Source organism: Engystomops pustulosus, chromosome 1, assembly GCF_040894005.1.
Source record: "Engystomops pustulosus chromosome 1, aEngPut4.maternal, whole genome shotgun sequence".
Lineage (NCBI taxonomy): Eukaryota > Metazoa > Chordata > Amphibia > Anura > Leptodactylidae > Engystomops > Engystomops pustulosus.
In genome coordinates, this window is record NC_092411.1 from 80,027,383 (window position 1) to 80,044,420 (window position 17,038).

The window sequence follows — 17,038 nt, forward strand, 5'->3', positions numbered from 1 at the left end:
CTAAAAAGATGGGTTTTTAAAATAAAATTAAATCATTACACCCCCAAACGATACAATCTGTTAGCTAACTTCCAAGCTATATTGTAAATCTGTGAAGCTATAACTACTTTTTCCACAAAAAGGTTCTAGATTATCTATTCTAAATTATTTATCCCTAACCTTTCTTGGAGTGGTGAGACAAGACATTTGACAAAACCGATTGCTGGACATTGTTCCTTTTTATGTTTTTACTGAGAGCTGAGATGGTCTCAACCCCCCCTCCCCCTTGGTGGTGCCCTAGGTGGTGCCCTAGGTGATCGCCTTCCCCTTCTCCCAGCACTGATGGCAAGACACACGTATGTCATGCCGCTCCACCAATTAGTGAGAACGGATCCAGAGTTCACTGAATTGTGGGGGATCCCATTCTTACAATTGTTTGAGTCCAAGCAGTCAGACCACACCAATCAGCTGGTATAATATATATATATATATATATATATATATATATATATATATATATATTGCAGTCTAATCCATGGGGAGGGGGGCAAAAAGGGCTCTTTTGTAGCCAATTCCAGGTTTATTAGTATTTTTTAAGAGGAAGAAGTTCTAAATGAAGGAATTGTATAGATGCCAGTATTTTTGAGCTGGTGTTACAGGACTCTTCAGCCTTTCCACTTAGAATAAATGGTACGTCCCAGACCCAGTTGGTGCCCCATGGACGGTATTAACCAAATATGAAATAATACATACAGTCTATATTTATTTATGCAAACATTTATTTCTACAATACTTATACGAGTACAGAGAATACATAACAGTCTGCTTTGCTTTGGAATGATGTCCACAATACTGAGCCGAATATGTAGCTTTATTAAACATATTTGTAATATGGTAATACATTTTTGGACATCAATCCCTCCTGCTTGTAGAAATTGAATGCCCAAAAGGCAAAAGTCAAAGCCAACATTAGAAAAAAAAATATATATATTAAAAATAAAATGATAGATTGACTCATAAAAAACATAACACTGTCAATTTTAAAAATAAACATTTAAATAGGCATAAAAACACAACTGGGTAACAATGTAAGTATTAAGCAGTAGGCACTCACATGTTTCATTAAATTAAAAAAGCAAAATTTAAAAAACCCACAGTATTATTATATAATGAGTTTGGCAGAGCTCCTAATCTTGGTTACAAAAACTGAGAATACTGTTAGGAACCAAACCACATAATAAGTAAGATTTGCCCTTTTTTCAGTTAAAGGGGTATTCTCGTCTGGGCATTCACATTTAGTTTCACTAATCTTCCATATATAAACATTTCTTCAATTGGATGTTATTAAAAAAAATGTTCCTGTGTGAAGATAATTTCTCTTAAAATGTAGTGATATGGTCCCTTAGAAACGAGATGGCTTCCTCGGTTACGACCACCTCACATTTTGGCAGCAGTGGCCAGACATGTGCTATTGAGTCCTGCCTGACCACCTGGCTTCAGCGATAATTACCACAGGACGGCTGTGTGACATGCAGTAACTCCTGGACATTTCATATACAAAACCTTTTTGTTTCTTTGTGCAATCCCTCCGGCAGAGGTGGCCGTATCCAAGGAAGCCATCTCGTTTCTAAGGGACAATATGACTACATTTATGAGAAATTATCTTCACACGGGAACATTTTTTTTTAATAACATCTAATTGAAGAAATGTTTATATATAGCAGATTTGAATGTGAATGCCTGGACGAGAATACCCCTTTAACAAGTTAATCTGAATAACAACAACTATGGCCATCTCCAAGGCTCTGAGAACAATTCAATCCATAGACTGGTCTAAATAAATGATAAAAGATTAAAGCATCAGTTCCTGATAAAATATGCTGGACTCCTAATGACCGCGTAAAGTCTAGATTTTGACCTCTGCTGGCCATTGCATGGCATGCAGTGGATCCAGGTTATATTCCTCTTTACAGGCAGTCTCCTGGTTATGTACAAGATAAGTTCCAGAGGTTTGTTCTTAAGTTGAATTTGTATGTAAGTCGAAACAGTATATTTTATAATTGTAGATCCAGACAAAACATTGTTTTGCCCCAGCGACAATTAGAGTTTCAACATTTTTTGCTGTAATTTGACCAAGGATTATCAACAAAACTTCATTACAGACAATTTACAGCTGATCACTGCAGTCTGCGACTATAGTAAGATCCAGAGAGCTTCACCAGAGGTCACAGTGGGCAAAGGGGCAACTAGGGGTCGTCTGAAAGTCAGGTGTCCATAAGTAGGGGACCGCCTGTAATAGTTATTCTAATAAAATGTAGTGGAGTAAGAATAAATGAAAGGTTTAATGCGACCTGTCAGGAGGCTTAGATGACCGTCCATTTTTAGTTTTTCCCCCCTAAAAAGCGTACATATAAGTATTTTATACTGGAAGATATGAGAAGGCCTCCACTAAACATGCTTGGAATGCATGATAATTTACCTTAGAGGCGTTGTCTGAGACTTCTTAAAAACAAAAAGGTGGGCGAGAGGGGGCTTCTATACATAAAGATGTACTTACCTTCCGGCACCCTCCGGTTGTCCCACACTGCTGTCGCTCCGGTCCACACTCCATGTAAACAAACATGGCCGTGGGAGCAGTGCTGGACTCGGCTTACGGCCGGCCGTGGCCAGCCACACCCACCCGTCCCTATTCACAGTATTGTATTTGCAGGATGGATCGTTGTCCAGTCCGGCCAAAAGCTGAACCCAGCACTGCGCCCAGCAGCGCGGGACACCCGGAGAGCGTCGGAAAGTAAGTAAGTACATCTTTACTTTTTTAAGCAGCCCCCTCCCGGCCACCTTTCGTTTTTTTTCTTTTTTTTTTTAAGAAGTCTTGGACAACCCCTTTAAGGCCCATCACCCATGAGCGAGTGTAATGTGATTTACTTCCATCACACTGGTATCGTAAGCTTGCCTGTATGTCCGGGCCGAACGCTCAAAGACCATGCATGCAGAGTCCAGTTCCAGCATCTAAGCATTTGGACTGAACATGCAGGCAAGCTTACAATGCAAGTAAATCATATCACACTTGATTGTGGGCAATTGGCCTAAAGGAAATCTACCATCAAGCATGATAAACTATAGACTCCCAGATCCAGTGACAGTGTGCTAATCTTCTTTGACTCATAATCCATGGCCTCCTTCCTTCTAAAATCAACTTTTAAAATTATGATAATGAGCCTGTTACCAAAGCCCCTCCCTGTTGCATCTTCACAGGCTGTTACATTGTCTCAGCCTCCCTCTGCACTGCCCCCCACCTCCTACTGTACTGAAAATTACTCTCCTGCCATTACATCAGGGAGCAGGAGGGAGGATGAAACAAGTGTAACAGCCTGTGGAGATGCAACAAACACAGAGGGGATCTGGTAACACCCCTCATGCTCATTACATAATTTTAAAAGTTGATTTTAAAAGGAAGGAGACCATGGATAACAACGATAACAGTCATGGTGCATAAATTTATGAGATATTGTTTCTGAAGCAATAAAAATTATAAAGCTATGTCTGTGAGGTATAAATGAAGACAAACTTACATGTATGGATACAATAGATGTATTATAATAGAAAATCTTAGAATAAAGAAGTGGTTTCCCTGTGAAGTATCACAACTGCACCAACTGGACCAGTAACAAATACTCCAGTACTGTAAATTATATTTTGGCCACTGCAACATAACACAAAGAACAAAAGTCAATGTTAGGCCTTGCTTATCATTTCTTATGGCAACCAAAGCTCAGCTTTAATTTTTCCAAAGTGAATAAAAAAATGAAAGCAAATAAGGCCCAATTGGCGGCTATGGGTAACCAAGACCGTTTTACTATATTTGATACCTCACTGAGTGGTTTTAATTGGTCATACAGTCTAGAGGGTATGCTGATCCCTTAAATACATCAATATAATATCAGCATTAAATACAGTGGTTTTTTAACCAATTATTGTCCCTTTAATTTCGTCAATATCACAAAATGTCACTTCTTTTGTGATAAAGAACAGATATCTGCTAATGACATGGAGATTTAGACCTAAAGATGAATATTCCCTAGGTCAGTGGTGGCAAACCTATGGCACGGGTGCCAGAGATGGCACTCAGAGCCCTTTCTGTGGGCACTCAGGCCATTGTCCCAAAGGCCAAACAGGACCAAATTCCCCAAATCTTCCTGCAGTACCAAGCAACTTAAAAGATGCTGCTCTCAGAGCTATTTTAAAACGACATTTCATTGGCTGTTTGAACTGCGGGAAAAGTGAAAAGGTGAGGACAGAACTGCATTGTCTTTGGAGGTTCCCCTGCTGGACCCACCATTCTTCCTAGAGAGAAGCTACAATGATGGTCTGAATTTTCCCTCCTTTCAACTCTATTGGTGGCCTTAGGAGAGCCAATATAATTGAATGTTGTTGAAGAACAGGTAGCAATAAGTTACTGCTTTGTTGGCACTTCATGGTAAATAAGTGGATTTTGATTGTAGTTTGGGCACTCGGTCTCTAAAAGGTTCGCCATCACTGCCCTAGGTGGAATTAAACAGTCTGCTATTTAAGTCCTGAGATTGTTATGTCAGTTTAAGAAGATTTCAACCAGCATGGTCTGAGGAGACCTCAACTCCTTCACCTCCAAAATCAAACAAGGGCTCACCTTCCCCACTTCCATTAGTTAAAAAATTTTCCAAGACTTTAGCAGGGTCTCGAAGAAAGATTACCAATACAGTAATGTTGTCACTTGAGCCTCCTTCTTTGGCAGCGGCCACCAGTCTCTCGGCAGTACGCTGTCCATTTCCATCATTTTCCTGAAGGTGACCTAAAACAAGGCTGGGAACCTCAGATGATGACACTGCATCATAAAAACCATCACAAGCCAACACAAGAAAGTCTTCTGAGCCATTAAGATTATGAGAGGACACGTCTCCTTCTCCAGACACATATGGTTTTTGATCAATATCACCTGGAAATAAATTATTTTTACTCAGTACCTGATAAATCATTCACAAGATGAATAAAACAAAGAGTAAAAGTATTTCTTTTTACATATATTAATAATATAGGAAAATGATAAGAAGCATTGTAGGGTATATTAGAATACAATAGGTGATAAAAATCAATCAGTTTCAGGAGGAACCAAATACAATTACTGGATGGAACACCAGATAGAACACCAATCTGCCCCAATGATTCTCCACACAAAAACAGAGGAGCATTTACTGAAATGATCTCTTTAATATGAAAGATGCAAGAAGTCTTTGTGAATAATGGGCAAATATCTTAATCCAGTACCTGGTGTCTACTCAACTCTATAGGCCCCAGCTGGCAGGAGCCAAGTATGGAGATCCTCTATATGGACAGTAGTAGTTGAGGGATCCTCTACATGTAGGGTAGTAGTTGAGTAGAACTTATGTACTGGAATCTTTTGTTAGGACAGCCGCAGCTGAATACAGGGATCCTCTGTGTATAAAAGATCTGATGTTGGCCTTCATCCCCCCTCCATCGAGCACAAATTGCACCCCCATAACCTCTTCTTTCTCCCGCCTGAACCTTCATGCCCCCCTTTCTCCATTCTGTACTCCCACATCCCACTCTTCCTCCTCTCTGCACCTTCATAACCCCCTTTTTCCACACATGCTGCTCCTCCTCCACAGCTACCACACCTTGCAGCAGCCTCTTCCTGCATATCACCACATCATATCCTGCAGAGTTGCTCCAGAGTCCGATCACATGTCAGGTCCCCTGCCAGGTCCTTTAGACTTAACCCCTTCATGCTCCGTGACGGATATATCCGCCATGGAGCGGTGAAGGTTGTATGAAGAAGGCTCACGGGCTGAGCCTTCTTCATACAGAGATGGGCTTTGCTGCATATCGCAGCAAAGACCCATCGCTATCACCCGCGGTCGGTGCTTGCAGGTGTCAACCTTTTCTTTGCCGCCAGCAAAGTCGCCGGCGGCACTTCAAATTTGGCCGCGCATGGGCGCCGCCATCTTACCTCCGACCGCCGCTCCCCCGAACGTCATCGGGGGGCGGCGATCGGTTGCCATGGTAGCCTCGGGTCTTCGTTTGACCCGAGGATACATGGCTTCTGCACATGCATTACAATGAGCCTGTGGCTCATTGTAATGTATAGTGAGCAGAAATGCCATATACTGCGATACAGTAGTATTGCAGTATATGGCAGGAGCGATCAGACCATCTAGGGTTAATGTACCATAGAGGGTCTAAGAAATAGTGGGGGAAAAAAAGAAAAAAAAAAGTTTAAAAAATGTTAAAAAAATAATAAAATATTAAAAGTTCAAATCACCCCCCTTTCCCTAGAACTGATATAAAATATAATAAATAGTAAAAATCACAGACACATTAGGTATCGCCGCGTCCCAAAATGCCCGATCTATCAAAATATAAAAACCGTTATTGACGGCGGTGACCTCCGGAACGGCAAATGGCGCCCAAATGTCCAAAACGCGACTTTTACACCTTTTTAGATGACATAAAAAAACGTAATAAAAAATTATCAAAATGTCGCACAGTCCTCAAAACGGTAGCAATGAGAACGTCGGCTCATTTCGCAAAAAATGACACCTCACACAGCTCCATGCGCCAAATTATGAAAAAGTTATTCGCGTCAGAAGATGACAAAATTTTTTTTTTCTTTTTTGTACACATTTGTTTAATTTTTGAAAATGTGTTAAAACGCAATAAAACCTGAATAAATTTGGTATCACTGCGATCGTACCAAACCAAAGAATAAAGTAGAGGTGTTATTTGGATCGCAGATTGAAAGTCGTAAAAAACTGAGCCCACAAGAACATGATGCACATGCAGTTTTTTTTCAATTTTTCCACATTTGGATTTTTTTTGCGGCTTCCCACTACATGGCATGGAATAATAAATAACATCATGAGAAAGTAAAATTTGTTACGCACAAAATAAGCCCTCACACAACTCTATACACGGAAAAATTAAAAAGTTATGGATTTTTGAAGATGGAGAGCGAGAAATTAGCGAAAATACCCTGCGTCCTTAAGGGGTTAAAGGATTAAATTTACTGGTAGCTAAAGAACTTGCAATGATGTCGCTAATCACCGGATGCTCAAATCATCACAGGTCCTTTAGACCAACCCAAAATTGGATCTACATATCCTTCTTGTCCCTCCAGCGCCCCAAACATGTTGTCCCAAATAAATATATGAGTATTGTCCCTTCTATTCTCTTGCACATAGACTCCTGCAGCGCCTCACTTCTTCCTTCTTCCTTTCTCTCCTGTACAGAGATATCTGGGGTTCTTCATTCCTTGTTGTTAGTTCCGACCCCCTAATTGCAATAGGCCATGCCCCTCATCAACATCAAACCTACTGGGAGATACCAGCTATAGCCGAACATAGTGATGATCACATGACCTGCCCAAACCGCTGCAGGACATGTGACCAGAGCACAGAGCATCCATTTCTACCGTCTTGTTCCTCCTACACTGGAAAATGTAGCTGACGAATTAAAGGGCCAGCAGCATTTTTTTTTCATCATTGCATTGTATGCCCATTTTTCTGTGAAGGGCAGCATTAGATAACTAATTACATATTACTTTTAACTATTATTGGAGCAAATAGTATAATTGTAATGCTTGTTAAATAGAAGCCCTTGAATTAGTGGAGGAAATGGTGGTCTATTATGGACTTCTTATACCACACAGACACCTCCACTTACATTTATTGTTTGTGACTCTACATGTAAACATGAAAAAAAAAAAAAGAAGAAATACTCACCAATTGCTCTGGATACAGCAAGTGTCCCATTCACACGCCAGCACCCCATAAAAGTAACACAACCTCCCAGGGATTCTATTCTTTCACGCTCATCCTGTAAAAAAGTTGTACTTGACGTAAACAAAATCTGTTGCTTTATTTTTTCTTTGTGTAGAGACAAGTAAAAATGAACGCAGGATGGTGTACAGAGCAAAACTCACCTCTCTCTCTGGTTTGTGGGGCTCCATGAGAGTCACTGGATTCCCTTGTCGTACAAGAAGGGCTTGAGAGTCACCCAACCATGCCACATGTAACCGCTCACCTTCCAACAGTGCACATACTCCAGTGGTACCACTGCGCAGTCTCTGTAGAAACAGATGTACACTTAAGGGAACAAAGTAAAACTGAAGATTAAAAAACACAAAACAAAAAAAACAACACTTGGCGTTATCGGTCTCAGAATAACTTAAGTTATTACCTCTCTCCTTGCTCTTTTAAGGAACATAGCATCTGTACGCTGAAAAGATTCCTTTAAGGCCACAGAAGGATCTGACACCAACTCCTCATGACGTGCCAATGTGACATGGAGATGTGTAGCTGCATAATTGGCTGCATCTAGCCCACCGTGCCCATCAAAAACGGCAAAATATGATCTTTCCACACCATCCTGAAAACCAGAAAATATGATAAAGATGAATACACAGTATCAAGCATAATTTAATAATAATAAATTATTTATTTATATAGTGCACACAGCTTGCCAAATCGGTCCCTGCCCGTATGTTTTGGAGGAGGAAACCAGAGGACCCAGAGAAAACCCACGCAAACACAGAGAGAACATACAAACTCTTTGCAGATGTTGATTTATTTGCATTCTTAATTTTCTCTGCAGATTTAATCTATAACATACAGTAGCTTGGGCTGTACTAAACATAACCGCTCCATAGATTGCTGACATCATATCCATTTGTTTTCAGCTCAGTGCTATTTAAGTCAATGGGTGGAGCTGAAATTCCAAGCACAGCTGCTGTAAATAATACAGTGCTTTTCATGACAAGCAGTGAAGGGTCTGCATACAGTCTATTCAAACAGCAGATCTGATACAGATATTGATCACCTATCCTCATGATAGATCATGGCAATAAACAAAACCCATAATGGAGAACCCCATTAATAATGCGTGTTGTAAATCAAATCTGTATCTACAAAACTGTAAATTCATTGTTGCTGTCAGACTCAACAACATGTGTAATGATTTTAATTCAGGTAAACAGGACTAAAGCTCAAAATGGTATAAATATACAGATTTATCTTCCGTTTTACCGTAAAGCCAAAAAGCTGGTTGAATTCCAAAAGTGACACATGGCGATCTTCCATTTTCCTGCGCGTGTTGCGGATTGCGTGAATAGAGACATACAAGTTACGTTTAGTGGTTGGTGGTGGAGGTAACTGCGTCTGCCACTGACTGCTGATCTCCTGAAGACAGGTAAGGCAGCGTTCAAGTAAGGCATCAAAGCGGAGAACTGCAGAGATTACAAGAAAACAACATGAAAAAGGAAAATACTAAAAGAGAAAAATAAAATAAAGGCATCTCACAGAGAATTGACTGCAGTATCTGTTTGCTGCTACATTTTGTCAAAGCTCAATACGGACACAATCCTACTTATAGCTACACATTCTGTAGCGATAAGGACCCTGGTAGAAACCAGACAAAATTATCTGTGTTTTTTTTTTTTTTTTGCTGTGGTTTTAAGCCTCTAATAAGCTGTGGAAGGGCCGGTTCAATTTCATGCATAGAATCTGCTGCGATAATTAAGATGCAAGGGATTCTAACATTTCTAAATCTTTGCATTCCGATAAATCAGCAAAAATGTTTTTTTTTTTATTTTGGTAAAGAAAACTGCCTTTCTAAAATAAATTATCTAATACTGTACAAGAATGCTTTTCATCGAGCTGTCTGCATTACTCGCCAGCAGAGGGAGCTAGTACACCACTCAATGCGTGATAAAAGGCTTCACAGATTCAAGGGAGAAACCATATCTATGGTGACACCTTTCTGCCTTTCATTTTGTCATATTGATGTGCAACCAACACCCAGCATTCCCACCCATCAGCTGACTTCCAGATAATACATTATTGGTCAATGTGGTATGATGTGCCGACATATGCTGAAAACCCTGCCTCTCTGCTGTACATGTCATGGGGGCTCTGGCCTCCTGATGTATATGGTGGGCGGCTGCTTGGTTCTACGCCATGTCCTGCCTACCATACAATTGTGATATAACCTGCATCTGAATGGGCACAGCCTATAGCTAGTGTGCCGGCCCACTTTGATGCCTGCACGGCCCCCTTCATGGCAACTTGGAGTAAAACCATTGCAATTCTTGGTGATAAAGCTCCTCCATAGACTTGGTTGTTTATTACACTGTGGATTATCTGATCCTGACCATGTGCAATTTGTATACTGAACTAAGCATTCATTCTACAGATTTTTATGAATGTAATTGTTGTCACAGAACAGATTTTTACATTTATTGCAACAGATTTATACATGATTGTATATGTAATTGCCGTTCCTTATACTAGAAGTCATACTTACAGTCTTCATTTGGTACATCATTTTCTTGTCCTTCCACGTCATCCTTCTTCTCAGCAAATAAGTCCAAGTCAGCTTGCAGGGTCTGCTGTACTGCGGCTCTTACTAAACATGCAGACAGCCAAGGAGGACCCCCCCTGCAAAAAACAAAACCTCTATTAACAGAGAGAATGAAAGTTTACCCTTTCCATTTGCCTCAACTTAAAGAGGGAGATTTATCATAAGCCGGCGCTCCAATGCTGGCGTATGTTAGCAGCCATGCCCCCTCCTTTGTAGCCCCAGATAAATCAGGAGGCTTAGTCCTCTTGATGCGTCTGGTAGGCTGCGCAGCCGGCAAGCAAAACTACATCAGGTCCAGCCGGGCGCAGTCTTGCAGAAAAAACAGCAATTAAAAGTTCCACTATGCCCCTCTATGCCAACATCACTTGTTTCACCAGTAACCAATGCAAAATGTGTTTCCCGTTCTGAAGCAATTAGGTCTACATTCATCTGCAATCAGGAGAATCTAAATGCAGTTCAAATGCAGGGTGTGAACACAGCCACAGGGTTCCTGTAAGAGATGTGGTTGTAGGGTGCTCTGTTCAGGGGATCTATAAATATTTCTTGTACAATTCGTGCTCATCCTGAAGGTGTGGTGCCAGCAGTGTCATGTCATCCCTCTGCCTGGCTGCATACAATGACCTAGTATAGCAAGTTGCATCCTGTTCCTCACAGTCTATCAAAACATGTCTGTAAATTGAAAAGATTATATAATGTACATGTTCTTGTGTTGCTGATAACTCAAAAGTTTCCTGTAAGCTTCATGACAGGAAATGCTGCCAGAAAAAGGAAGTGCAGCAGGAAATGTAGTCACAGAAGGAAGTCTGCAGGGGAAACCTTCCAAAAACAACAGTGACACGGATATATACCACAGTGGGACAATGCCCAAGCCGAAATGACTGGATTTACAGTATATTGCTATCTACAGGATGTTTAATAGATGTTTTAAATACAAACAAAACTACCTAAAATAGGAAAATACTATTTTATTATACATAAACCTGAAAAGTAACAAAAACATTTTCCTCCGTCTCCCCCAAGGTGGATTTTGCGCCTTTCCTGACACGTCTGTTTTAATAAATAATAGTATTACCCATTTAATATTAATCCTGGATGCCCTCTTTGTTGTACCCTTTCCTTCATTTTGTGAGTAGTTAGTCAACTGGGCGTGACAAGTTGTGTGTCCTTGCAGATTCAGGTGATGCTGTTTGGGTCCTGCAGACTGTGAAGGTGCATATTCCCAACTTGGCCAACTACTCATAAATTACAAGAAGGAGTAACCAATAATCTGCACAAAATAAAAAGAGTCAGGATTGTTATTAATGGCATTTGAAATAGCAGAAGAATGTGACAGGTGCTCTATAAAACCTGGCTGTTGTGGGTAGAGGTCTCCTCCTCTGTCATATAGCAATGTAGCCTAAGGGCATTCTCACAGCTACACCACATACCTCCAGTCCAGCACATCAGAGAATGGATGGAATTCCATCCATCTCTACAAGCAGTGACAGGCGTGGAGCCAGCACTACATACATATAGTTTTTATTTGCAATGACTGTTACTTTTTTTTTTACTCCCTCCAACATAATCCATGAATACATTGTGATTTAATAAGGGTTGGATGTCTGCTACTAATAAACAGCAACTGTGCATTGCTCAGAAAAGAAATAAAGCATTTGGGAGATCCCTTACACATGATCACACAGTTACAACATCCCCAAAAATCCTTTGGACATAATGTACATCCTGCTAAATATTGTGTGAACGTGTAAAGAAGAGTCCCTATAAATGAAACAGATAAAGGGTTAAAAAGAATTCACATCCAAATGAAAAAGCATCCAATTTGGAAAAGTGTATCATCTAAACAATCATAACATCTATTACTCATTGATATATTGACCATCTTTTGCTTCCACCCAGAATAACCCATATTATTGAATCGTGTGTGGGCAGCAGCTAGAGAAGAGTTAAACCTGGGGAGGCAGAAACAGTGCTGTGTGGATTGGTATGTCAGGTATGAGGGCTAGGCTGCTGGGACATCTCCACACACTAAGTGTGACTCTTTGTAATCCAGGTGGGTGCAGGCTGTCATACAACTACCATATTCATATACTGCTTCATGCTCTCATAACTTTATGGGATACATATAAACCTATTTACATTTGTACTCTCAGGGACTGGAAGCAGTCATAGCTTATTATTAATGTGTATTGATCAAATATCTCAGGGTGTCGTCCAACCTTTTATGGGGACAATGGTCCATCATGTGCTTCTCTATACTGCACCTAAGGAAATACAAAATGCACTAGTCTGTACAAGGTCCCAGATGGATAAATATTCCTAGTTCTGTTCTGAAACTGCAGTATCATTCTGTCCACTGTATAATAGCATCATGTGACAACGCCCTCTAATGGATTCTGTAGCACCAGTGATACAATGTGACCACCTAGTACTGATAAACTATGGAGGGACAACACGTGCCGAGCACTGGAAAAAAATAGCCCGACTTGTATGTTAAGTACAAACTTGTATTCCCCAAGGGATGAGCACTAGAACATCTCGTCTGATAATATGCTGTCCAGGACAGGTTCACTCTCCTATTAGTTCCCTTCCCCCACTTCACAGTGACTGATGTACATACAAGAGCTGCTTTAAGGGTCTTCAATATTCCTCCAGAAAATGTATAAAACAACTACATGAGGCTTTACCCCCTTATTAATAGGGTATGTCCCGATCCTGCCCCAGGCGGCAGATAGCAGACCCCTGAGGGGGTGGGAGATGGCCAGTAGTATGGACTTGCCAAATGCTGGCACGTCCATACTAACAGAAAAATCAATTACAATTGACAGGCAGAGTAATGCAGCACAGACCCGCCTGTTTGTACTGCTCTGTATGACACAGGCCGGGGTAACAACATCACATGCACCAACCCGTGTTACTGTAGAGACAATGTGGGTGCTGGTGGTGGAAGAGGAGGAGACAGCAGCGGCGGGAGCCCTAAGGCAATTAGATTATAAGCATTATACACCATCTACTGGGGGGTTGGTCTAGCAGTGGGAGGGGGGGTCTGTGTACAGGCTGGATTTTAATTAAAAAAGGTGGATTTATATAGTGATATAGTGCACTGTATATAATTTTATTTGGGAGTATGTATTTGGGGCCATCTATAAATAAATGATGGACTGTATATAAATAAAACGGGTGTGTATATAGTCTAGCATGTGCTCAATGTAAATTACTAACAGTATTGCAAAATTGAAACACATTGCAAATGCGGTAGGCAAAAGACAGAAGGAGAATTACAAGTTTTGTTCATTATTACTAAATTTTAAAGGGCAAAGCACCTGGAGTAATAAAAGGCACTAAGGCCCCTTCTACACTCGCGAGTGTGATGCGATGAACTCGCAACGCGTGCTGCTCGGATTGCACACCAGGAGTGAACTCAGCATGTCAGTTCAGTCCCGGTGTGCAGCGTTCGGGCCGTGCGATCCGAGCAGCATGCGTTGCGAGTTCATCACATCACACTCGCGAGTTTAGAAGGGGCCTTATACGCATGCATTGGATCAGGAGTTTCACCTAATGCATTTGCACTGTGTTTCAAACCACATTGGGCCAAATCTATTATTCTGGCTGCACCAGTTTATTGTCTGACTTTGCACTAGAAAGAACGTCTTTGGAGCTTGCACATGAATTTAAAGGGGATCTACCACCAGGATGAAAGACTGTATGCGACTGAGCATGAGCCTCATTTACATACAGTGCATCTTCCTGGGGATAGAACCCCTTTAAGAAAGTGTTTGGGCCAGTTGTGTGTTGCAGGTGCACTGTGTCCGACAGGATTTAAAGAGGCGTGTTAGTGCTTAGTCAGAGTTTGTGACACATTTAATACAGCAAATTGACAGAATTGTTGCATGTTGTATGTTAAAGGTGCACCAAAAAAAAACAAAAAAAAAAAAAAAAAGGGTGCACACTTCCCACACACTGCACTTTCAAAAGGCAAACTGCACATAGACTGATTTGGCAAGCTGTGTGTAGTGCTGCATAATCTGTGGGCCCTATATAAAGAATTACTATTATTATTTTAACAGGTCTGGGCCAGTGCCTTAGTGGGGCATTGTATTAATTCCGGGCTTCTGTATGTAATCAGTTCAGGGAGTTTGGTATATAGAATAAATTGTGGGTTCTCTATGCACTATAATTTATTCAGGGACTTTATAAAGGATGTCTTATGTGGGGAATAGTGTGTTCAGTCTTGTTGTGACGATAACATATTTAGGAATACGCTCCTTAATACTGTAAGTGACTGGGTTTTTATTAGGGGTGCTGTGTAGAGATGACATTTGGTGGTGAATTTGACAGTGATTTTGCATAGCTTGGATAAATCGTAATAAAGTTCCCTTCCTTATGGAGTAGATGGCATCCTGTGGGGTACTAGATGCAACTAATGTCTACGTCACTTACTAGTGTGTGACGCAGCTCTCTGCATGTATACAGTCAGGGAGCCTGTGACGCTGTGTGAGGATATTATCAATTGTTATTCTGACCAGGTTGTAAATATTTTTAAAGATTTTCCTACAATTTTAGTAAGAAATGTATCAGCAAAGTCTGCTTGGGGAAGAGACATTTCAATTTTCACCTTGGGGTGCGCCCACATGTGGTGCATCTTTTCTCCAAACAATCTGATTCTCTAATAAATTCCTGAGTGACTGGGACCGCTAACATCAGATCCATTGTTAGCTCTCAGGAGTTGTAGGGGAAAGTAATGGAGATCGCAGTGACTGGTATATGTGACAACACAGCACGTTACAATGGGTCAGGAAATCCTACCAATCACTATGACTTCACCGCAGTGATCTTTACCCACAATGTCATTTTTTCCCCCATGGCATAATACACAGCTATGACATAACCCTGTAATCATTCCCACAATGCCAGAACCAAGCTCCTGCACGTGGGCAGGTGGTTGTGAGGCATGCTGGGACTTGTAGTTCCTCATCGTCTGCACCACATGAGGGGATATGTTACTGACCATCACTCTCCTCTAGCTGCGCCCTCACCTGCCCCCCAGCAGCCGCAGCACAGCCTCGGACAACTCCCCCTCAGCCTCGTCGCGGCTCACACTCCGGTTCTGTGGCCTCGGCTGTCCCTCCGCTCCTGCAAAGTCACGCTGCACCGCAGCCAGCAAGCTCCGGGCCGCCACCTCCTCCTCCGACGCTGCAGTCGCCATACCGCTGGGTAGCGGCTAGTTCCAGTTCACTGCAAGGACCACCGCCTGACGTCGGGACATCACGTGACGCGCCACCACACACCACGTGGTACTCAGGGAGGGCGGGGCACGGGGGATGGAGAAATCTCACTGACAGTTCCCTAAACATCAGGACGTTATGTTAGTGACAAGCTGTAGAGGAAACCGCGCAGAGGAAGATCAGTCTTTGCTACCAAATGCATTTTTACCTCTGATTTCGCCACAATAAATAATGAAGTCAGGGGCGTAACCAGCAGAGGCCCCTCCCCCTTAAAAATACATACATATTTATACACACTCATTTACACAATCACAATCATTTTTCACTCATACACGTGTCTACATAGCTTACAGCTTAAAAACCCATGCAAACAAAACATAAAAAAATCTTCTAAGCATAATTTGTTGTGTTTCAAAGAAAACTTTTGTTGAACGCCCCCCCCCCCCTCAAATTAACACTGCCCTCTGTAGCTTCTCCCATCGTATACCCCCATTTACATCTCCATTTGGGAAGCCCCCTAACCTTTCCTGTACCGATTAGGCCAATTTTTGTGATATGTAATGAAAGGATATACTCACCTCTCCTGAGGTGTGAAGCCAGCAGGTGCGATGACCCCCATCTCATTGTGTCTGCTGGGCGCAATGTGGCAGCCCATTCCATACACATCTCTACTGTGGCTTCTCACTACCTTCCATGTGATAACAACATACCCAATCCTTCGAATACAGGCACATCATGCTCTTTTGTCTACGGGTCAGAATGAAATGCTTATATGTGACTACCCATAGAACAGGCGCTGCTCATTGTCATGTCACCAGTTTTTGTGTTGTGTTGTATCCTAGAGAGGCACTTGGCGCACATCTCAGCCGCTCATGAAATGTCTTATTTCACCTTCACTGTGGGTTTCTGCCAAGTGATTGGACTTCTTATTCTAAAATGTCAATCAGTCATGGGAAACAGATGTAGGTAAACCATTCTCAGAGACATCAAGGATCAAGGTGACCAGGAAGATATCTATTTTTTGTCAGTTACAGGAAACAAAGTTCTGAATTGATGTTACAGAACCCCACACACGCTCGTCTGCTGATGTTCTATGCTACATATTTGATGCCAATTAGTGAAAATTTGGAGGGAATTCTGACATCACTTATAGCCCGAGATAGCGCTCTTGTCTATGTTCCTGGGCTCTTCCAAATCTTCACTTTGTGACAGCAGTCTGCCTATGGCAGTCCATAAAGCAAGCCCATGCTGAGGCTTGCACCCTATGAAGGTTATAACCCTTAGGACGCGTTCACACGTTGCGTTTTGGTCGCGTTTTCATTGCGTTTCAAACGCATATACAACAACTGATGAGAGGTGATTTGCCTAATTACATTACCGTTTACGTTTGTAAACGCAATGTTAACGCATGCGTTAACAAAACGCAT

The 17,038-nt window shown here is 41.6% G+C and overlaps 1 protein-coding gene across 2 annotated transcripts; it reads right to left on the reverse strand.

Moving 5' to 3' along the window:
* Positions 1–740: 740 nt before the first annotated feature.
* Positions 741–15,690, reverse strand: PPM1F (protein phosphatase, Mg2+/Mn2+ dependent 1F). Of its 2 annotated transcripts, XM_072144566.1 has the most exons (8): positions 15,423–15,690; positions 10,333–10,466; positions 9,057–9,256; positions 8,212–8,400; positions 7,955–8,098; positions 7,755–7,848; positions 4,646–4,951; positions 741–3,682 (listed from the first exon to the last, which is right to left on the reverse strand). In XM_072144566.1, the coding sequence occupies exons 1-8, from the start codon at positions 15,590–15,592 to the stop codon at positions 3,669–3,671; spliced, it is 1,251 nt and encodes a 416-aa protein (XP_072000667.1). In that variant the 5' UTR covers positions 15,593–15,690; the 3' UTR covers positions 741–3,668. The 2 variants fall into 2 exon arrangements, with proteins under 2 accessions (XP_072000667.1, XP_072000660.1); XM_072144559.1 differs by having other exon boundaries at positions 741–4,951; positions 15,423–15,689.
* Between the last annotated feature and the right edge of the window lie 1,348 nt (positions 15,691–17,038).